At 34.7% G+C, this 25,262-nt stretch overlaps 1 protein-coding gene across 1 annotated transcript in view; it reads left to right on the forward strand.

Moving 5' to 3' along the window:
* GRID2 (glutamate ionotropic receptor delta type subunit 2) overlaps positions 1-25,262 on the forward strand; it is a 1,435,943-nt gene that overhangs the window by 1,099,318 nt on the left and 311,363 nt on the right. Inside the window, exon 11 of the mRNA XM_053608318.1 lies at positions 7,786-8,098. Within this exon, the coding sequence (XP_053464293.1) occupies positions 7,786-8,098 (313 nt within the window). The remainder of the gene's footprint in view (positions 1-7,785; positions 8,099-25,262) is intronic.

Consider the following 25,262-nt stretch of genomic DNA (forward strand, 5'->3'; position numbering starts at 1 on the left):
TGTTTTTAGAAATCTGCAGACAAAGAGGTGTGAAAAACACTTGGAAACATGAAGACTATGAAAATGAAGCATCTACTTCAAGTTTGTTTTATAATTCAGAGTATGAAAAAGATAACAAAGATATTTGCACCAGAATGTTTATTACAGCCCAATTCATAATGGCTAAGTCATGGAAGAAGCCCAAGTGCCCATCGACCCATGAATGGATTAATCAATTGTGGTATATATACAGCATGGAACATTATGCAGCCTTAAAAAAGATGGAGACTTTACCTCTTTTATGTTTACATGGATGGAGCTGGAACATATTATTCTTAGCAAAGTATCTCAAGAATGGAAGAAAAAGTATCCCATGTACTCAGCTCTACTATGAAACCAATATATAAGCACCCACACTTCCTTATGAAAGCTATAACCCAACTATAGCCCAAGATGAAAGGGAAAGAGGGGGTGGGGGAAGGGAAAGGGGAGGATGTGTGGAGGGAGGGTAATTGGTCAGACCACACTTACAGTGCATTTTACAAGGGTACATGTCAAATCTACTAAGTGTAGAGTATAAATGTCTTAACACAATATTTAAGAAAGTGCGATGAAGGCTATGTTAACCAGTTTGATGTAAGTATTTCAAATTGCATATAAAATCAGCACATTGTACCCCATAAATGCATTAATGTACACAGCTATGATTTAATAATAATAATAAAATATAGGGTCAGACACAGTAGCTCACACCTGTGATCCTAGCACTCTGGGAGGCTGACGCAGGAAGATCTTTTGAGCTCAGGACTATGAGATCAGCCTGAGCAAGCGCAAGACACTATCTCGATTAACTCCAATTCTGATGATTTCCCATAACGGCTATATGCTCTTTCATACACATATATCCACCACTAAGTTTACATAATCTTTCTCCTAACTACTGTCCCAGTATGAGTATTGCTTGAGGATAAATCAGAAGTCATAGTATACATTTCCCCGCTTCTCTCCTGAACTAGTATAATCATGTGACTAAGTCCTAACCAATAAAATTTAAGCAGAAATGCCATGGGAAGCTTCAGGGAAATGTTCTTAAAGGAAAGATTCTTGTCCTTATTCTGACTGGTCTCTTTGCTCCTGACTGGAATGTTAACAGAATAACTAGAGATCAAGCAATCATCTTCAGATGGGAATTGGAAACTGTACTGAGAAGCACTAAGCAAGAAGAGAAAATGAGTTTGGTTCTTAACACTGGAAGAGTTTTCAGCCTGGGACGGTCAGCAGAGGAACTTCTTTCATGTTGACTTCTAAGCCAGTGATACTTTGGATATTTCTTTAACTTACAAGAAGAGAATAGCCTGATTTTATATAATTTGACCCTTTAGAAACTGGGATCTATGCATATACTATTTGTATGGTTTATTGTTTAAACTTACTTATTTTTTGTCTTAGGTTTGTTTTTCCATATTTTATAAATGATAAATTTATTAGCCTGTTTTGTGGTATGGAAGTTTTTTTGTTGCATTTTGATTTTACATTGGCCCAGCTTTCATGTCGAGTTAAATGAACTCACATGCTTTAACTTACCTGATAAATTCACACATTTCACTGGGAAGCCAAGTTATAAAGTCTTTTTCCCACACTTTTAAACGGCTAAAACTTGAAAAATGTATAACTTTATAAGTATCTGAGAATGATATTCACTGACTTCACATGTTCAAGCCCAGCTAAAATATTTTTCTTTTCCTGTGTCTTCGGAGTTTGGAAAACAGTTTTACCAATTATTTCACTATAGAAATCGAAATTTTTTGAGATATTTAAAGATTTTTTGTCTGACAAAAAAAAAAACAGACATTTATCGTCCTCTTTTTAGATCTTAAATGATATCACCAAAGAAATATAACAATAGAGTAAGTTTTAAAGCAGTACTCTGAGTAAGAGAGCTCTCCATGAACCAGAAACTGTCAGGTTTCAAAGAGTCATCCTCCTAAGAAATGGCAGCATTTTCAGATAACCCTAAAAAAAAAATCCATTAATTGCCCTCATTTGGAAAGGGTAAAGACTGCAGACATGAGCAGGATATGACCACACAGGAAGCAGAGCCTTTATGGCCAGTGTTCTATTGTGGCTCAGTGGTACTTCGTATATAGTTTTTTACTCTCAGACAAACAACTTAGGCCCCATTCACATGGTGATCCATGGCTTCTAAAAGAGCAAAATATATGGCAAGGCCATTGTGCAAAACTCCCAAGGCTTTGTTGTACCACGTTGTTTCTCTCCTCTGCACCAAAGTAAGTCGATGGCTAATCCCAGATAAAGGATGGGGAAATAGAGTTCACCAAATGATGAGAGCTGAACTGTCACATTGCAAAGGGGCAGAACAGGAAGAATGTTGTGGCTGTTCTATGTAATCTATCATGCTGATCACGAGGCTCGTAAGCAGAGAGAGAGTGAAGGATTATAAATTTAAATACCTAACAGAGATAAAGTTGGACATAAGTATTAATACATATGCATGAATTTGTGTCCCACAGATAGTGAAGGCCCATGAGTTAATTATAAAAATTGATGTTATATTATGTACCCTGCAAACTCCAAAATTCCTATATAACATAAATAATACCTGCCAACTCACCTGGTCAAAATGCCGTAAAACTAAGATGAGTAATGTCATTTTAAGTGACAAAGAATCTCAAACCATTTGGAAGTAAAAACAACAAATGGATAAAAAGAACAAATTCTTTTGAAGTATTCTTAGCACAAAGAGGAAATAAAAACTGAAAGTATAAAACTTTAGAAAATAATGATAATGAAAGTACTACAATTGTACTCAGAACTTTACTTAGAGAAATATGTAGATCTTTCAACTTTGAATTAAGTATAATGAACCAAACCTTCGGCTTCATAAACAAAATTTAAAAAAATATATTAAATTTTAGAAGTCGTAAGTTCGTAAGACTCCTTAAAGGGGGGAAAAATCCAATTCTTTTAAAAGATGTAAAAGAAAATGGAGACTTTACATCTTTTGTATTTACCTGGATGTAGGTGAAGAAACATTCTCCTTAGTAGAGCATCACAAGAATGGAAAAGCAAGTATTCAATGCACTCAATACTAATATGAAGCTAGCAGATGAACAACTTCACACCCACAAGAGAGAAAAACACACTTCAACTCAAGTGTGGGGGAGGGAGAATGGCAAGCTCTCATCCAATGGGTAGAATGTAAACGTACCGGCACACCTCCTGGGTGAAGGGCTCAACTACAACTTGGACTTTACCTAATAGACACAAACAATGTAACCTGATGGTTTGTAGCCTACCCTCATATTAATATCAATTAGAATAAGAAAGAGAACAAAAACAAACTTTGGAAAGTCTAGTTTAAGAGAATGAACACATAACACGCTGATATTAAGAAAAAGAATGTTTACAACACAATTAAGGAAAATTTTCATAGTCTGGTGGAACAATAAGTTGCTAATTAATTTGAAAAATCTTAAAAATAATTATTATCCAGGAAAATATCTCATCATTAAGTTGACTCAAGGAGATATAGGAAAAAAATTAAATGTTATTTCAAATATGATAAAATGCATATGGTTTACAAACAAATTAATAATATTATACCCCTTTTCTTCATTTCCTTCAGGAAAGAAGAGGCCAAATGATTAAGGCATTTCACAAAGTTTTTCCATTATGAATGAAATAAAGAAGTAAAAAAAATAGAGTGAAAGGATTAAAATGGGAGATAGGCAAAAAATTCAAAGTCATGGAGAAGAATAGCAACATAATGAAACATTTACTATGTAAAGCTACAATCTTAAGAAACTTGCTGAAAATAAAAGGAAAATTAAATATGTTAGTGAATGAGCCTCCTGTTTTCCTACAAAAACTGATCCAGGACAATAAACTCTGAGATATATCTCAGAAAAACTATAGACTTAAAAGACAAAAAAAAAAATCCAAGGCAAAAAGATAAAATTACTTTTAATGCTAAGAAAATTAAAATATTACGGAACTTCTCAAGAGCAATTCACAAAGCAAGGCAGAATAGAGAAGCACTTTTGAGAAAGTTCAACAAAAAGAAAGTGTGAGCCAAATATTTTATATGCAGCCAAGCATTATGGCTAAGGACAAAACAGTTTTAAACTTACAAGTGCTTTTATCAAGCAACACAAGAAAAACATGACAGTTGAGCCCCTCCTGATGAAACGCCGGAGAATGAGCTTCAGCAAAAAGATAACAGGAGAAACTTTGGCAAAAGAACTAATGGGTTAAATAACAATATGAAATCATCGTACATTCTAACAGGTAAAAAAAGATAGCATTAAGCAATGGCAGGAAAAACAGAAAAAGGGAAACATTATATTGCTATGGAGTTTAGAGAATACGTGGAAGTCACAGATTTCATTGAAAACTGAACAAAAAAGTTAAGTGGGGAAAAAAAGAGGGAATAAGGGCCTTACAAAAGTTGTGCAACATTACAGTAGCCTCTATAATAAAAGTCCAAACCTTTCTAAATACCAAAAGGGAAAAATACACACACCACATAGAAAAACACAGTAAATATAACAAATTTCACATAAAATATTAAAAATAATATAAATAATAAATTAAACAAGATATACCTTTTGAATATAGGTCAAACACTATACCCTGATAATACACCATCTTCTGAAGCGAAGATGGACTGTTGACAAAAATCAATCATATGTGAGGTCTCAAATTCTCTAAGCTTAAGCTTCAATGACTATATAATTTATTAGTCATGCCCCATTGTATTACCCACCCTTCTTTTCATGAATTAAGAAGATACAAATCTTATATCTTCTTTCAAGGAAAATGTTATGACTATATAATTAGGATGGTTGTGAAAAAATATTTATTTATATTCCAATTTTAGTGCTAGTACTGAATAAAGTTTAAATAATCTCTGAGTATAAACATTTGACATATAATAATATTTTATAATATGTCAAACCTACTACTGTAGGACATGCTTAATTACCTTACCTAATAGCAAATAACATAAATATACTGTGAAACCAAAAAGTGTTTAAAATATTAAAGTGATTATTCAGGATACTAATCTTACATCATTTCTATAACAAGCATAGCAAATTTTTATATTGGCACTTTTTCACTCTTTCAAAAATCCACTCTGTTGGGAATGCTAACAAAAAGAGAGAAGAGATTTACAAGAATTAAGTAAGAAACTTCTAGAAGAGGTTACATCTTTATATATTCATATATGAAATAAGTATTTATTGACCGTGAATTCTATGCCAGACAATGTGGTAGGCATTGAAAAATCACAGTGCTTGCCTTCATGGAGTTTATGGTCTGATGAAAGAGTGAAACATTATTGAAGAAATAATACATATATGTAATATATGTAAGATTACAACTGTGATAATGGCTAGAAAGGTATGAATGCAGGTTTCTGATGATGTAAACAATAATTGGAATTATTGTTCTAATCAAGAAGGTCATGGATAGCTTCCCTGAGAAACTGACAATTGAGCTGATACGTGAGTATGAATAGAGTTAATTTCAAGAAATTTCAGGAGAGTCAATCCAGATATTGGGAACAGCAAGTACGAAGTCTGTGCATCAGGAAGAAGCACTGGAAAGAACAGTGCAGTGGAAATGTGTTAAAGCCGACTGGGATGTCTGTCCAGACGCCTTTAGATGGTATATGTAGACCAGGTTAAAGGTTTTATTCTTTTCCCTAAGAGCAGTGCAAATTCATTCATGACACTTACAAGTATCTATTATTAAAATTAGTAAAATGATCATTTCAATTTAAAATCACTTAAATCTAGAATACTTAATTATTTATTAGAAATATATTTATGAACATTTTACAAATATTCAGTCAACATTCTTCAGTAAGTTCTTCCTTAGGCAGAATTTTCAGACTTTGGTTGAGTCATTAAATGCTCTGGGTCACTAGTGATCAATTAGTAAATTACCGATCCATAGTATTTGAATGTCCTGAAAAATAAGTGTATCTTCTGAGAGACTAACTGAATCTTGGAGAATTATTTATTCACCATTAAGATTGAGATAAATGAGTCAGCTCATAACAGTGATACGAAATAGTTGCATTCATCTCACAAATAGATAAATTGAAGCTCAGAAAAGATAGAACTAGAAAGTTAAGAATCCAGGTTAGAATTTTCAATTTGAAAAGATCTGATTCCCAGTATTCCTGCTATATAAAATGAATTATGCGAGCAATAATAATTTTTCTGCAAATTCATTTTCATATAGTATTAAGCTTAATACTTTCAGTTAATAATTCTAGATTCATGGTATATATATTATTATGGTTTGGTTACAATATAAATGGTACAGTTTTTCAAAAGCAAAATTTCAGACTCCTTTAAGATAAAAGTTTTTCTAAAACCAGTTACTCTGACTGCCTACTTTATTCAAAAAATAAATGATATCCTACAATATGTAAAATAGTGCTGAGCAAAATCTTCAAAGTAAGAAAAATGTAGCTTTAATGTTTGACTTCTGTACTTAACTGAGAACTAGTCAAGTTATTAAGCCCTCTAAGTTTTAGTTTCTAACCTATAAAAGGGAAAGGAAAGGTATAATTCATAGCTTATTGAAAATATTTCATAAAAAATTATTTAAATACTAAATACTAGACATAGCAACAAATATATATGGACGTGATACACACAAACACACATAGAGCTTAGCTATAGCTAGAATATTTTTAAGAGTTTTGTTACCTCAGAGACCAGATTTGTCTAAACTGGTTTAGCATTTCACTAAACCTGTTCATTTTTTCTTGGTCCCAACAAGTAGTAAAACAAGTTCCTATGTTCTTTCACAAAACAATAAAAAAGAAAGAAAAATAACCAGAAAATGTTCAACAAAAAATTTACTAGAGTTTGTATTTTTCTGGGTAGTAAAAATTTTTTACTAGCTTTAATCTCAGCCAAGGATCATTATTTTTTTTAAGAGATGCATCTTATGGATATTTAGAAAATGTATTATTATATCACGGAATTTAAATACAAAGTCATTTGTTCAATGCTCTATTGCAATGTTGTTGTTTTAAATAAGTAAAATAGCATATGCTGTAGTTCTGTTATCACTGAAAAATAAGAAGACACACACTGGAGAGAAGGGTTATTACTTCAAGAAGATTGCTGTCTCCTTAATCTTTCATTGTTTATTAAAATGTTTCGGAAATTTATGTAATGCAATCTTGGTAGAGTCTTCTGGTATTTGACATTATAAGCTCAGAAAACTTGGTACTGTAAAAGCCCTAGCAAAAACTGGTATGTTTAGAATCTAATAATTTAGATTTTCATGCTGATAAATTTAACCAAAAGTATAATGCCACACTGAAGTTTTTAAATAACCTATTAATTTACATGTTAAGAACGTGTTAAATATCTGTGGAACATTTTCCCGGAAATAATTCTTTAGTATAAAATTTTCCTTTACTACTGTACTAATAATGGCTTTGATAAAATGACCCAAGGAAAAAAGACAATTTTCTTCCTGTAATATCTGTGTCTAAAATATTCTTAACTGATCTTGCATGCGCTGATAATATGAGCAAGGTAATTTGTCTGACTTTGTTACACCAGGATTTACATAAGAAATGCAAAATTCACACATAGTTCTCCTGCAAGAATTCTTTGCAGGATTTTTCAGTTTATATAAAAAGACACAATATTGCCTAAAGCATCTATTTTTTCCCTCAAGGCAAGTTGCAGTGCCACAAATGAAATTGGTTTTCACACCGTTAATGTATTCCTTTCTCTTTCCATTTTTCAGAGAGCTGACATAGGGATTTCTGCTTTAACCATCACTCCAGATCGTGAGAATGTAGTGGACTTTACAACACGTTACATGGACTACTCAGTAGGAGTGCTACTACGAAGGGCTGAGAAAACAGTGGATATGTTTGCCTGCCTTGCACCATTTGACCTCTCTCTGTGGGCTTGCATTGCTGGCACAGTCCTCCTGGTGGGTCTGCTGGTCTACCTCTTGAACTGGCTTAACCCCCCACGATTACAGATGGGATCAATGACATCTACTACGCTCTATAACTCCATGTGGTTTGTGTATGGATCTTTTGTACAGCAAGGTAAGGAGTTAAAATGCTTTCTGGTATTAAAAAAGGGAATGTGATGTTCCAAATGCCATGCATTGAATTAAGAAGGTTCCATATCTGACATAATAATTGTTCTAAGGGTCTTCACAAAAATGCTCAGGAAAGAATATTATCTGCTCTGTCCTAGTAAACCTCACACACAACAGGTTTCCAGCACTAATAGTTCACTGCCTTTTGATGTAAGTTCAATTTCATCAACAAAGGCAAAAGCGAATGTTAAAGGTAATGTTCACAAGAAACCTCGAGATCAGATTTTCCTCCCCACATCCTGACTTTCTGAGAAAGAGCCTTCCTGGGATGAGACTATAATACGTATTGCCAGACAAGGTACTATTTATCTATTTTCAGATATGAGATGTTAGGACTTGTTCTTTGTTTAGAGATATTATTTCAAAATATTCACGAACATTAAGAAGACTTTGGATAGTTTATAACTCGGATGAGAAATTTTATGTTTTATCTTTTACTTTAGCATAATTTTTTAAATGACTTAAAATTTCATTATATTCTAAAGAATGTCTTCGCTTTGTTATTCAATATCTAATCTGCTCTACTCTTTAAACTTGTGTGATTAACTCTTTGCTTCTCACTGTTTCAGAATAGAATATTTATTACATTTGAGACTAGTGCCATACCAGAGAATGAAATAGTAAGGAAATTGATAGTCTCGTGCAAACTCAGCACAAGTATTGAACAGGAAAGACACTGTTAACAATGGAGACCTCATATTTTCATCTTAATATGTACAATTCTGAATAGCATGTTACATTTCATTCCCACTTACTGTTGGACCTTCCATTAAACTTCATCTTTTCTAATTTAACTAATCAAAGGTTTTTCTAGATTCTTCCTCTTGCTCCTTCACATGTACTCTATCCCATAAACCCATGTCAAGAAGCTTTTCTCTCTCTTTCCACATCAAGGGTTTTGACTAAATTTGATCATTACTGTCTCTTCGTCACAGGCACTTTTATTTTGTTCATTAACCATTTATTCTGTCCATGTTTAACCTTTACGGTTTATTTTAAAACCTTTTTAAGCACTGAGTATGCAACGGCGAGCAAGTCTTTGCTTCCTCGAGCCATGAGTCTAATGACACAAAAACATGTAAACCAAGAATTACTTCGTTTAGCAGGGATGGCTTTATAGTTCTGTGATAGGGATAAGCACAGATTATTGGGGTATCAAAGAAGTAGGAAATTTCAATACATATTAATGTGGAAAAGAAGTATTTTTTAATAGTACCACATAAATGGAGACAGAATTAAATGTGTAAAGACCTTATGGAAGAAGAGGCATGGAGGGAATGGAGATAAAGACACATAAATTGGTAGGATAGAATTTCAGACCAAGAAATACGAGAAATTATGAGATAGTTGAAATAGAAGGGAGCTTATAAAGATGAGGTTGAAGATATATTTGTTTTCTCAGGAGTTTGAATTGATCCTTGAGGAAATGATCAACCATTTAAAGGTATTAAATGGGAACAGATACGGTTGAATTTTTACTATAGAAATATTGTGGTTACAGTGTGGAGAATAGATTGAAATAAGGAAGTGTAAAAAGTGAGACTACAATAAGAAGGGAGGAAAACAGTTGATGTGGCTTTCACAAAAATAATGTGACATTTGGAGTGAAGAGAAGGACCAGATGAAATGTAACCAGTGGAATTCAATTTACTCTATAGTGCTCTGAGGATCAGTCCCAAAGTAGAAAAAAGGAATGATGCTATATTTTAGATTTTCATATTAAGAAACAATAATTTATTCTAGATATCTGGATTAGGAAATTATGTCTAATGGGTATTGATCTCATGTACTGAAATAAGAAACCAGAAAGAGCACATATCATTGGAAAGACGGTACATTCATCCTAGTGCATGCTGAGTTTGAAGCATCTTTGAAACATCCATGAGAATATTTCCAATATTTGCTTAGTAGTTTGATAATATTTTTCAGAGACACATAAGAGACATTTAGACTAAATATATATGTAGGAAAGATTAGCTTTTAGGAACTTTTAAAGCCATGGAATTGAACAAGGTCACCCACAGTAGTTGTTCTCAATTGTATACCTGTGATTGAGGAATAGTAGCCCAAATAAGGCCTTGGACAAAACCTTAAGGAAAGGAGTTCTCATTGGAAACTGATGAGGAATGACTATAAAGGTGCAAGTAAAAATCAGAGGATGGAGTGATATATGTATATATATATATATACACATAATTAAGACTATATTTTAAAGATGAAAGATTTAGTCAACTGTGTTAAATGTCTGTTTCAAAGAATCAAGTAAAATTAAGACGAGAGATATTCATTGGATTTAACAATAAACTTGTTATGGAAGCAAAATAAAGGCTTATCTTTGTTCCACGATGTCTGAGGTTTCAGCTAGGTAACTCAGAGGCCAAAATCATCTGTAGACTTGTTTACTTCGTTCACATGAGTGGTAGTTGATGCTGTATGGGCTGGTGAGCTTAGATTTTCTTCATGTGGGTCTCTCCAATTATTCTTTTTCCATAGAAGTTTAACCTTTCTTGTACAAAGTGGTCAGTTTCTCCATAGAAAGCACCTCAAAAAGAAAAGAATTTTGCATTCTAGATCAGGAGTCACAAACCGGTGGAATGGTATAAGTTTCTCTTGCAGGGAACACCCTGAATGTGCCTACCTCAATGAGAATGGAAATGGTTAAAAATTATGATGTTCTTAGATAGAATAACTTTTGTAAGTTTCATTTTAGTGTTCACTAAATTAATAAAACAAAACTGATTGGACACGGTTGTGGATTGTTAAGCCTGTGGAAAAAAATGCTAACAAATGATTTTAGATCATTAGCAAGATAATAATTAAAATAGTAGATCCTGGGGTACATTAACAATTAAAAAATAGGACAAATACTGAGAATACAGTAGAGGGTAAGAGCAGAAAGTAATAGAGCAATAGTAGGAGGAAATGATAGAGATCTCAATTAGGTTAAACAACAGTGGAAACATCAGTGTAAGTGAGTTAGAAGTCTGTATTCATAAAGTAATCAGCAGAAGCTTAATGATTTTGAAATGTTAACAGTGGAGAACATGTTATAGGTGGGTAGATGTGAATTCCTGAAGCTAACAATTGGTAAAGAACCTCAAACCCAATCAAGAAACTGAGATTAGATGAACCAATTATAATGATGGTTGTCCTAGGCTGGAGAGGAGGAAAAGATTGTCCATAAATGAAGAAAGGTAACAATGTTGATAGAAATAGAAGGCGGTATCATCTGTTTTCATTGTGCTGCTTATTTTGTTCGAGTTCGCTGTACGTGGATTCAACAACCATTAATATGCTGGAGAGTCCCAATGTCCATCATCTAGCCTTGAATTCCTGATGTGTGTATCTAGCTGTTCACTAGACATTTTCTGAACATACCAAAGGTACCACAAATCCAACATGCCAAAAATTGAATTTATTTTATACTCTGAATCTGCTTAACCTCTCGTATTCTCTATTTCAGCTGATATATTATAACTAACCAGACTCACATTAAAAACTTTGAAAATATTTTTTATTTCTTCATCTTTCTCATCCTTTATCTCACCACAATCAAGTTCTGTCAAATTTACCTTCAAAATATTTCTAGAAGTGGAAATCTCTTCTTACTCAGAGAGATTAGCCTAGATTATTACCTAGGTTGGGTCTACCTCTGAAATCTAAGAGTCTTATAGCAGGCAATTTTCCTTCCCATTTTGCTCCCTGAAAATATATAATCCACATATTTTTATATATACCCAATTATCAATGTCATGAAAAGCTGATATGTAATCACCGTTCTCTAAATATTTCCTTGGCTCTCTAAAGCCCACAATTAGAAGTTTGGGTTCATCAGAGTATGAACAGTATTTCACCATCTGCTTCATGTCCAATGCCCTCAGTTTTCACACCTGACATTTAATTGTCCAGTTATTCCAAATGACTCCTTTTTCCCTGAACATGAGACAAAACTCTTTATTGCCTCTCCATCTTTGCTTCTCTTCTTTTCAACTCCTGAAATGCCTTTATTACGAGCTTGGTTAATCCCCACTCCTACTCTCTGCCTTCACGAGGCATCCTCCAATTCGTGCCTTTATCTACCTTCTTTCAAGACATCTTCACTGGGGTTGGGAATCATCTTTTATACTCTTCAATATATGTATCATAAGTACTTATCTACCAGTTGCCTTTTTTTTCATATGTGTCCTGAGTCCTGAGTCCTGTCCCTGAGTCCTTTGAATTCCAGCCAGTATACTCTTGATCTTTATAGTCTCTTTGTCTACAGTTCAGTATCTTGTGCATATTAGGTGTTTAAAACATGCATACTGCTCAAATAAATGAATGAATTAAGGCTAAATACTTTACTAAGTCAAACATGAAGTTTGTGGGAGGTAGATAGGTTCACTTCTCAGTGGGGTTCCTGGCCTCAATTCAGGGGTATCCAGGAGAAAGTGCAAACACGCCATCCCTGGGCGCTCATCAAGGCTGCGAAAGATGAAAAGAGCCGGGAGGCCCCTGACAGGATGGACCATCCCTGTGCACCAAGAGTCAGCAGGTGGGGCACGTGACGCAGAATCCTTTGCACTCCTCATCTGCAGTTCAATTAGGGAACCTGGCTTGCTTCCCCTGTGGGATGAAACTGGGTTCCCCCCACCTTTCTAAATGCACCATCAGCTATTTGTTACCTCCCTACTCTGTGTTTCAGTTTCCCCAGTCTTTCCCTCTATGCAATCTTCCTGCTGACTTGGGATTCTTCTAACCCTGTCTTTTGGCTTTTTTGCATTTTGCATATGCACTTTTTTTGGAAATCAGTAAAATCCTCTGAAGAAGCCAGGGAATGGCAGCACTATCCCCGTCTGTCCCTCAGCAGCAGACAATGGACACCTTTCTCCAGGCGTTCTGAGACTATGTCTGAAGCTGTGTAAATATTGTATTTTTCTGAGCCACATTTCCCCTGTCCAACTCTCAACAAGGTCAGGGGTCCCTGGTGATGACCCCGACAGAAGTTAACTACAATGTCATACTTATTAGTTTTCCACCTAAAATTAAAACATCACCAAAATTGTCCCCCAATGATCTGAAGTTATTAAACCAAAAAGGAGGTTATTGGTTATGTCCATACTGAAGTGTATTTCATAAGAAGAGAGGCTTACTTTCTAACAGATAAGACTTATAAAGAAGGGTTCCCATTGGTCCAGCTTTATCGTGAAGGATGCTGGCATGTTTACAGATTGACTTTCTATATTTCTCCTCCAAGTGACCAAATTTCAATCAGTTTTAGAGCACACCCAAGAAAAAATAAATAAATAAAATTACCCATATGGTTAGCATGCTTTTCTAGTTCTATAAACATGTAGCAAATATGAAAAGCTATAAATATGTTACCCACATTTCTACCACAACTGCTCTCTTAAATGAATTGCATAGCATGTAGGTTAATTGTACATTTATACAAATTCATAGTGCTAGAATTCATAGTGTGTGATTAACTACCACATCTTTAAAAAGCTGCTATCCTTCTACTTTCTAACAATGAAACGATGAATTCATTAAAAGACACTGACAGCATCTGTATGCTCGGATTAAAAATAAAGACACAATAATCAAAGCAAATAGACAACCCTCAGGATGGGAAAAGATATTTGCATGTTATGAATCTGACAAGGGTTTGATAAGTAGGATCTATAGAGAACTCAAATTAATCAACCAAAAAAAGAGCAAACAATCCTATCTGTCACTGGGCTAGAGACATGAACAGAACCTTCCCTGAGGAAGACAGATGAATGGCTAAGAAACATAGGAAAAAATGCTCATCATCCCTGATCATGAGAGAAATGCAAATCAAAACCACCCTGAGGTATCACCTAACCGCAGTAAAATTAGCCCACCTTACAAAGTCCCAGAGTTGCAGATGCTGGTGTGGGTGTGCAGAGAGGGGAACACTTTTGAACTGTTGGTGGGACTGCAAACTAATACAGCCTTGGAAAGAAGTATGGAGAATTCTCAAAGAACCTAAATTAGTTCTACCATTTGATCCTGCAATCCCACTGCTAGGCATCTACCCAGAAGAAAAATTCATTTTATCATAAAGATATTTGCACTAGACTGTTTATCACAGCTCAATTTCTAATCACCAAGATGCAGAAATAACCTAAATGCTTATCAGCTCAGCAATATATTAACAAACTGTGGTATATGTATACCATGGAATACTATTCTGCCATAAAAAATGATGATTACTTTACATCTTTTGTATTAACCTGGATGGAGCCAAAACACATTCTTCTTAGTAAAGTATCACAAGAATGGAAAAGCAAATATCCAATGTACTCAATACTAATATGAAGCCAGTAGACGATCTAATTCATGCCCACATAGGAGGAAAACTCATTTCAAGATGGGAGGAGGGGGAATGAGGTGAGGTTTGGGGTGCTCCCACTGAATGGGCACAATGTAGGGGTGTATGGCACACCTTTGGGGTGCAGGACACAACCACGAGAGGGACTCTACCTAACAAACTCAAATATTGTGACCTGGTTGTTAATGTGAGGATATACATTAAAAAGAAAAGAAAGAAAGAAAAGGCCCATAAACCCAATGAAAATGAGAATCAATCAATGACAGTGTCCATGTATTGGAAGTAGAGTTGGAATTAGTGTTAATTTCCAGTAAAAATACAGCCTTTTAACAGGAGGTACAACTGTTATTTCAGAGTTACTGTCTTTATTGAGCCAGTAAACCAGATTGAACAGGGATAAGGAGTCATTGCCTGTGTTGTCAGATTTCTGAAAAAGAGTTCAGGGATAGCTAAAAACAGAAAAATGTTAAATATATGTGAGTTGTTTACTAATCCTGATTTTAAAAAAAAAGCTGTAACTTTGAAGCATTCTGGAAAAATAGCTCAGGGAATCCAACTGTGTAAAAGCAGTATGGTCCATTATAGAGATAAACTCGGTACATCTGTTTGGCTGGAACTTTAGAGCTTGCGGATTAGGTTGTTAAATGCATGAATAAGACCCAATTTTATACAAGTTTTGTTGTCATTTTATATCCCGTGATATCCTCATGCCTACACAGATCTCCTTGTAATTAACATACTTAAAAACTAGAGTTTGATTTTTGAAGATCTCATGTTTTGTTTAGTGGTAATGACTGTTAGTATCATCTGGCCTGCGGAGGGCCTCTGTTCAGGCATGTAATTCTGTGTAATTCATTTGCTGTGTATATGTAAAAGGAAATTTCAGAGATGTTTTCATCTGATGCTAGGAAATATAAATTTTATAGTCATGGAAAATAAGTTGAAACAACATATATGTTTATTTAACAGCAAGCACTTATTAATAAGAAATAAGACATAATCAGGAAAATAAGGAATAACTCTATTAATTGGTTTAATACACATTTCTTGGGTATACCATGTGCCGTGACTACCCTACATGTTTTGAATATGGTGACAAATAAAAAAGGTTTTGCAGGAGTGCTTGACACACCATGCCAATAGGTCTTAGCCAAATTGTGACCAAAATAAACCACTTCTGATGAGAAGAGCAGACAGATTTATTGAAAAGAGTCAAGAAGGAAAATTCCTTTGATACTCTTCCTAAGGATCAAATAACTCCACAGCTGCTAGTGATGAATAGAAACAAGGCCTTTAGGACTATTAGATTGAAAACAACTCAAAGCTGATGCGCAGGAGTTAACAGGAGAGGCAAACCACTGATTTTGAGATCCCGGGACAATTCTGGGGAGAAAATGAAGAGTTCTTCCTACTGCCAGATTCATGGCACTGGTACAGAGAATCACAACTTTCTGGTTTCCACAAAAAGAAGAGTCAGACATTCCTCTCTATTTAATTAGGCAACAGAAGAAATTGTTGCTGGGCTAGCATCTCTAAAACTTTGAATAAGAGAATAACTCAAAAAAGACATTCATTTTCGTATCAAAATACGAAATTTACCAATGTCCTATTCACAAAATCCCAAAGGATTCAAGTCTTGGAATGCAGTAGCTAGAATTGTTCCTTTATAATGTTGTCAATATTTTGCATTTAATTTGACTACAACACAAATGGTATTGACTAGCTCTGTTGTTTACCTACCCTAATGAACACAGGAAAAGGGAAAGTAATTCCCAGTGACAGGTTAACTGAGCTATAAAAACAAGTTCTTTCATACATTCTGTTCTTACAGGTATTAACTCAAAAGGGCTCTTTGTATTTTTATTCTGGTTCAGACAACATTTCTGTTGTTCTTAATGATGATTGGCAGTCCTTAAAAAAGGGAACGCCATGCTCTCTGAGAGCTGTCAGAGCCACTTGAAAAATTTCCCTTGCCGATTTAAAAATGACAAGATGCTCATTTTCTTTCTTTATTACTAGAATTCTCTACCAGGAAAGAAAAAAAAAGTTGAACTTTCGTGATGAAAGAGACTGTTCAAATTCTTCCAATAAGCGGGGAGGGAGTAATTTGTATGACTGGAAACAATGCAATGATGTTACAACATAACGACATTAATTTACATTCCCAATGAACTGTAATTAACTCCTAAGCAATTATTCTATGAACTATATGCCTGTGATGTGCCCTTGAAAGTTATGTAAGTGAATACCAACTCTTCATGACTTGGGTCAGAAAATGCTTTCTTATGCTCATCTGGACTTTTAAAGAGATAAAAGTAATCAAAGAACAGGAGGCACAAGTCAGATTTCTGCTTATAAAACAAGAACTAGGCTCGGGCCCCATAGCACAATGGTTACAGTGCCCCCCACGTACACTGAGGGTGGCAGGTTTAAATCCAGCCCCAGCTAGCTAAACAACTGCAACAAAACAAATAGCCAGGCCTTGTGACGGGCACCTGTACTCCCAGATACTTGGGAGGCTGAGGAAGGAGAATTACTTGGGCCCAGGAGTTTGAGGTTGCTGTGAGCTGTGATGCCAGAGCACTCTCCTGAGGGCGACAAAGTGAGACTCTGTCTCAAAAAAAAAGAACTAGTTTCAGAGGTGTGCAAACCACGTTTCCCTGAGTCCTTCAAACTCACCATGATTACATTCCTTCATTAAAAGTACTATTTCCGTATTTAACAAAACACAGTAGTGGTTTTCTTAGAGACATAAAGAAAAAGTATTTTTAAAAATCTAAATTTAAATAACAGAAAAAGCAGATGCAATAGATCCTTTTAAATTGTATTGTCTGACATCTAATTAATACTTTGTTTTTATAATACCTTATCAAAATTCTCCTCAGATTAAGTAATAAGAGCAGATACTGCCAAGATAAATTTATTCTAAAGGTAACTTAGGATTGATCTAAGTTAATGTACTGGGTTTAAGGGACTGCAGGTGGTATAGATAACATTATTTATATTGTTTAAAATATAAATTTTAAAATTCAGTTTCTGTTTGATATGCCCAAATCTGTATTTTCTCCTTTCATCTAGGAAAATGTAATTAGGGTTTTAATAATGATGGCTCAGTTTCCAAAAATATGGGAAATTGACCTCAGCCTTCAAAACTAGAATCAAAATGTCTGGAAAAATAGGACTCTTGGCATTTACCCTAACTCCAAAAGGCACTCTTTTGGGAGGGCCAGGGGGCTGGGTTTGAACCCACCACCTCCAGCATTTGGGCCCAGCACCCTACTCCTTTAAGCCACAGGTGCCGCCCCAAAAGGCATTCTTATAAGTCAACTATAATGCACATAATACGGTATTTAGGATTCTCATCTCCAACTTAGGAAACTGGTGGTGATATAGTCTTTCTGAAATTTTACTAAATACCCTTGAATGTGGTAAAACTTTTCTTGAATTTTTTATAATTATAAGGCAGAAAAATTCCAATGTGTAATATAAAGTATAAATTCAAATTCTGTATCTTATCATATATTAATATCAATTTCCCTCATTTGTAAACTATATTTTTATTGCAATTCTTTTCTTTTTATGTCAAAATTTAACAAAAGACCAATGCATGACCCGTCAGTGCACTGTGGACACAAATTGTTCTTTCATTTGTGACGATGGCCAAAATTTATAGAGTCTCATTGTATTTACAACTCTGTCTCTGAGACCTTAAATTAGTAATCCATTTGGGACAGCTACACAGTTCGTTCTCTCTGCTTTGGTTGTTTTCTAGCAGTTAATGTTCACGTTCATTGTTTAAGCTGTACTTTGGCCTGCCCTAAATGTAGGTTTCTGCCTTTATTATATAAAATCCACAGTTCTCTAGAAATGCTTGTTTGGGTACTGAACGAGAATTATTTAACTAATCACAAAGACAACTAAGACAGCATGGTGTCTGTCTTCATGGAACTCAGAATATATCAGTGACACAAACTAGTTAATATGAAGTTCCATCATAGGATTGCAACTATCATACTAAGGAAAGCACATGGCATGAAGAGCCTAGGATTTGTAGATACACTGCTATTTGGCACACTCCAGAAGGGTCAAATACACACCAAGTTGTGACCTGTCAAAGAGAAGGGCACAGAATAGGAGCCAATGATTTCCTTAGTGACAAAGGAAGAAATAAATTGTTCAATGAACTCATTTGATTTTTGCTTCCTGATCAATAAAAGAGTGCCAGGTTATTTAAAATTTTTTCTTTTAGCTATAATATTGTATAATTCTATAATTCAAATATCTAATTAAACCACTGCCTTCCTATCTTCGTGTTTCCTTGAGACAACTCCTGTTTTTACCTCCTACTATATGACATTGGACAAGTTTCTTAAACCTAGGTGCCTCAGCTCCCCAGATCATGATTACCTACTTCATCAGGTATTTGAAAAAAATTAAAAGAGTTCACGGATGTTAAAAAAAATTAGAATTTCATTCATGACACTAAGCATGCACTCAACATTATATTTACTTCCTCACCTTTTCCCATACCAGCGCAAGAGGGAGAATCAGCCTTAGAAAAGCCTGTTTTCTAAGGCTTTAGACATTCATCCTCGCAGAAAATATTTTTTAAAAAATCTTATCATCAAGTACAGGAATATGTATTTAGGAAAAGTGATTTGGCTAATGAAAATCTTTGTAATAAAAAACTATATGCTAACAAACTCATGACAACTGTATGTCATTCAGCTAGACTTGAAAAACTACAAAAACATTTGCCTCTCTGGAAGCGCATAATTACCACATGTATTTGTTTGCAATAGACTATAGCATAACATAGTCAGTAAACCAACAAACTAATGAACCCACATTGAGTGGATTAAGTTCTGATTCAAAATGCTTCCAATTTATATGTAAAATCCTTACAGGCTTAAAAAGACTTAGTCTTTGGAAATTAGTATACTGTAAAAACTGAGTGTGTATGTGTTTTGTTTTTAGAATTGTATCTTGAGATTGTGATTAAAATACCACAAAATTTAGCATAAACATCCTATAAAGGCCAATTTTCCTAAACTAAGTAATGTTTGCAAACTGCAACCAATGGCAATTTAGAACCATATGGCCCTTTCAGTTAAGAAGATAATGATAATAATGATATTGCAATTTTTATATTAGCATACTCACAGGGTCAGTATTAAAAATTAAAACATTAGGATTTTAAAATGTTAATAACTATTTGGTTTTTAATATATTAATAAAACTAAAAGAAATCTTGTCAATTGCTTATAAATATAGCCTACCGTGAATACTGTGGTAAAATTTTATTTTATTGAAAGAATGCCTTTAAAATTAAGAGAACAGTTTAACACTGGTTTATTAATTTAAATATAACACATATAGTAAATACCTAGGAAATACAAGATAATGCATGAGGGCATTATAATGATAAGGTTAAGTGACTGTTCCCATTATTTCATATTACTTTACAATAGAGTATAGCACACGGTTATGAAAACAAATTCTTAGTAAACTGTGAAATTTGTGATTCTAATCTGAGAAAATCAAAGTATATGATAGCCTTCTTTTTTTTAATATTGTTAAATCATAGCTGTGTACATTAGTACAATCAAGGGGTACAATGTGCTGGTTTCATGTACAATATTAAATATTCTCATCAATCTGTTCGACGTAGCATTTTCTTAGTTATTCATAGCATTTTCTTAGTTATTGTACGTAGACATTTGTATTCTGCATTTAGTGAGTTTCGCCTGTACCCATTCTAAGATGCACAGTATGTGTTGCCCCACCTATTACCCTCAATCCACCCTAACCTTCCTCCTCCCTTCCCCTCCCTTGGCCCTTTCCCCATATTCCTGTCTATAGTTGGGTTATAGCCTTCATGTGAAAGCTATAAATTAGCTTCATAATAGGGCTGAATACATCGGATACTTTTTCTTCCATTCCTAAGAGACTTTGCTAAGAAGAATATGTTCCAGCTCCATCCATGTAAACATGAAAGAGGTAAAGTCTACCTTTAAGTCTACCTAAAGTCTTTCTTTAAGGCTGCATAGTATTCCCTGGCATACATGTACCACAATTTATTAATCCATTCGTGGGTTGATGGGCACTTGGGCTTATTCCATGACTTAGCAATTATGAATTGGGCTGCAATAAACATTCTGGTACAGATGTCTTTGTTATACTGTGAATTTTGGTCTTCTGGGTATATACCTAATAAAGGAATTACAGGATCGAATGGCAGGTCTATTTTTAGATCTCTAAGGATTCCCCAAACATCCTTCCAAAAGGAACGTATTAGTGTGCATTCCCACCAGCAGTGTAGAAGTGTGCCCTTTTCTCCACATCCACGCCAACATCTCTTGTTTTGGGATTTTGTTATGTGGGCTACTCTTACTGGAGTTAGGTGATATCTCAAAGTAGTTTCTATTTGCATTTCTCTGATGATTAAGGATGATGAGCTTTTTTACATGTGTCTGTAGATTGTGCATCTGTCTTCTTCAGAGAAATTTCTCTTCAAGTCATTTGCCCACCATGAGGTGGGATCACTTGTTCTTTTCTTGCTTATACGTTTGAGTTCTCTGTGGATTCTGGTTATTAAACCTTTATCGGAGGTATAACCAGCAAATATTTTCTCCCATTCTGAGGGCTGTCTGCTTGCTTTACTTCCTATGTTCTTGGCTGGGCAGAAGCTTTTTAGTTTGATCAGGTCCCAGTAGTGTATTTTTGATACTGCTTCAATTGCCTGGGGAGTCCTCCTCATAAAATATTCACCCAGGCTGATTCCTTCAAGATTTTTCCCTGCACTTTCTTCAAGTATTTTTATAGTTTCATATCTTAAGTTTAAATCTTTAATCCAGTGAGAGTCTATCTTAGTTAATGGTGAAAGGTGTGGGTCCAGTTTCAATCTTCTACAGGTTGCCAGCAAGTTCACCCAGCACCATTTGTTAAATAGGGAATCTTTTCCCCACTGAATGTTTTTAATTGGCTTGTCAAAGATCAAATAACGGTAAGTAGCTGGATTCATCTCTTGGTTCTCTATTCTGTTCCAGACATCTACTTCTCTATTTTTGTGCTAGTACCATGATGTTCTGATCACTATCGATTTACAGTACAATCTCAGATCTGGTAGCATAATTCCTCCTGCTTTGTTTTTATTTCTGTGAAATGTTTTGGCTATTCAAGGTTCCATATAAAATGAAGTATTATTTGTTTCAAGATCTTCAAAATATGACAATGGAGCTTTAATGGGAATTGCATTAAAAGTATATATTGCTTTGGGTAGTATAGACATTTTAACAATATTGATTCTTCCCAGCCACGAGCCTGGTATGTTTTTCCATTTGTTAACATCTTCAGCTATTTCTTTTCTTAAAGTTTCATAGTTCTCTTTATAGAGATCTTTCACGACCTTAGTTAGGTATACTCCCAAATATTTCATCTTCTTTGGCACTACTGTGAAAGGAATAGAGTCCTTGACTGTTTTTTGGTTTGGTTATTGTTGGTATATATAAAGGCTACAGATTCATGGGTGTTGATTTTGTAGCCTGAGACATTGCTGTATTCCTTGATCACTTCTAAAAGTTTTGTAGTAGAATCCCTGGTGTTTTCCAGATATACGATCATATCATCTGTGAAGAGTGAAAGTTTGATCTCTTCTGACCCTATGTGGATACCCTTGATCTCATTTTCTTCCCTAATTGCAATGGCTAAAACTTCCATTACAATGTTAAAGAGCAATGGAGACAATGAGCAACCTTGCCTAGTTCCTGATCTAAGTGGAAAGGACTTGAATTTAACTCCATTCAATATGATATTGGCTGGAGGTTTGCTGTAGGTGGCCTCTATTAGTTTAAGAAATATCCCTTCTGACACTTGTACTAGACTGTTTATTGCAGCTCAATTTACAATCGCCAAAATGTGGAAACAGCCTAAATGCCCACCAACCCAGGAATGGATTAACAGGCTGTGGTATATGTATACCATGGAATACTATTCAGCCATTAAAAAAAATGGAGACTTTACATCCTTCGTATTAACCTAGATGGAAGTGGAAGACATTATTCTTAGTAAAGCATCACAAGAATGGAGAAGCATGACTCCTATGTACTCAATTTTGATATGAGGACAATTAATGACAATTAAGTTTATTGGGGGGGAGGAAAAGCAGAAAGAGGAATGGAGGGAGGGGAGTGGGGCCTTGGTGTGTGTCATACTCTCTGGGGGCAAGACATGATTGCAAGAGGGACTTTACCTAACAATTGCAATCAGTGTAACCTGGCTTATTGTACCCTCAATGAATCCCCAACAATAAAGAAAAAAAAAAAGAAATATCCCCTCTATACCAATTTTCTTAAGTGTTCTGATCATGAAGGGATGCTGGATATTATCAAAAGCTTTTTCTGCATCAATTGAGAGAATCATATGGTCTTTGCTTTTTATTTTGTTTATGTGCTGAATTATACTTATAGATTTACGTATATTGAACCAGCCTTGAGACCCTGGGATAAAACTGACTTGGTCATGATATATAATTTGTTTGATGTGTTGCTGGATTCTATTTGTTAGGAGCTTGTTGAATATTTTTGCATCTATATTCACTAGTATATTGGTCTAAATTTTCTTTTCTTTTTGGATCTTTTCTGGTTTGGGGATCAGGGTAATGTTTGCTTCATAGAACATGTTGGGTAGTCTTTTTCTACATTTTGGAAAAGGTTGAGTAATATAGGTACTAGTTCCTCTTTAAAGGTTTGGTAGAATTCTGACATGAAGCTATGTGGTCCTGGGCTTTTCTTTTTAGGGAGATTTTGTTTGGTTGATGCTATTTCAAAACTTGATATTGGCCTGTTCACATTTCCATTTGATTCTGGTTAAGTCTTGGAAGGTGACGTGCTTCCAAGTATTGGTCAATTTCCTTCAGATTTTCATATTTCTGAGAATAAAGTTTCTTGTAATATTCATTAAGGATTTTTTGAATTTCTGAGGAGTCTGTTGTTATTTCATCTTTGTCATTTCTGTTTGATAAGGTTAGAGATTTTACTCTTTTTTTCCTGGTTAGGTTAGCCAAAGGTTTATCTATTTTATTGACCTTTTCAAAAAACCAACTTTTTGATTTATTGATCTGTTGTATAATTCTTTTGTTTTCAATTTCATTTAATTCTGCTCTAATTTTGGTTATTTCTTTTCTTCTGCTGGGTTTAGGGTTGGAATGTTCTTCCTTCTCCAGTTGCTTGAGATGTCCCATTAAGTTATTAACTTCCCCTCTTTCCGTTTTCTTGACGAAGGCTTGCAGTGCTATAAATTTCTCTCTTAGGACTGCCTTTGCAGTATCCATGGGTTCTGATAATTCATGTCTTCATTGTTGTTTTGTTCCAAAAATTTGGTGATTTCCTTCTTAATCTCGTCTATAACCCATCTATCCTTCCGCATAAGGTTATTTAGCTTCCATGTTTTTGTATGAGTATGCAGATTCCTGTTGTTATTGAGTTCAACTTTTATTCCATAATGATCTGAGAAGATGGAAGGAATAATTTCTATTTTTTAAAATTTGCTGAGGTTAGATTTATGGCCTAGGATGTGGTTGATTTTGATGTATGTTCTGTGGGCTGATGAGAAAAATGTGTATTCAGTTTTGTTGGGATGAAATGTTCTGTAGATGTCTGTTAAGTCCAGATGTTGAATGGGTAAGTTTAAATCTAAAATTTCTTTGCTTAGCTACTTTTTGGAGGATCTATCTAGCACCGCTAAAGGGGTGTTAAAATCTTCAACTACTATGGAAGTGGAGAAAATCAAGTTGCTCATGTCTGTTAGAGGTTCTCTTATAAATTGAGGTGCATTCTGGTGGGTGCATAAATATTAATAATTGAAATCTCATCATATTGAGTATTATCTTTAACAAATATGAAGTATCCATCTTTATCCTTTCTTATTTTGGTTGGTTTAAAGCCTATTGTATCTGCGAATAGGATTGCAATGCCTGCTTTTTTCTGCTTTCCATTTGCCTGGAGTATAGATGACCATCCCTTCACCTTGAGTCTATATTTGTCTTTTAAGGTAAGATGAGATTCTTGTATGCAGTGGATATCTGGCTTGAGTTTTTGTATCCAGTCAGCCAACCTGTGCATCTTTAGAGGACAATTTAAACCATTCACATTAATTCAGAATATTGATAAGCCTTTCGAGAGTCCAGTGGACATTTTTAATCCTTTTGCGACTGTGGAAGTTAGAATTTGATCAAAATTTTCTGGGTAAGTTTACTTTTGTGGTGGAGGATTATGCTGGTCCTTATGGAGGATAGGTCTGAGAATATCCTGGAGAGCTGGTTTAGTTATGGCAAATTTCTTCAATATGTGAATGTCATTAAAGTATTTAATTTCTCCATCATAAATGAAACTCAGTTTAGCTGGGTACAGGATCCTGGGTTGAAAGTTATTTTGTTTTAGGAGATTAAAAGTCAATGACCATCCTGTTCTAGCTTGAAAGCTTTCAGCAGAGAGATCTGTAGTTATTCTAATATTCTTGCCCTTGTAGGTGATGGTTTTCTTTCGTCTGGCTGCTTTCAGAATTTTCTCCTTCATATTAACTTTAGTGAAATTGATTATGATGTGTCTGGGGGATGTCTTATTTGGGTTGAGTCGTGCTGGAGTTCTGAAACTGTCTGGTATCTGAATTTCAGAATCTCTTGACATGTTTGGAAAGTTCTCCTTCATAATCTCATGAAGAAGAGACTCTGTGCCTTGTGAAGCCACTTCGTCGCTTTCGGGGATCCCTATAA

This window comes from Nycticebus coucang, chromosome 1 (assembly GCF_027406575.1).
Source record: "Nycticebus coucang isolate mNycCou1 chromosome 1, mNycCou1.pri, whole genome shotgun sequence".
In the NCBI taxonomy this organism is placed as follows: domain Eukaryota; kingdom Metazoa; phylum Chordata; class Mammalia; order Primates; family Lorisidae; genus Nycticebus; species Nycticebus coucang.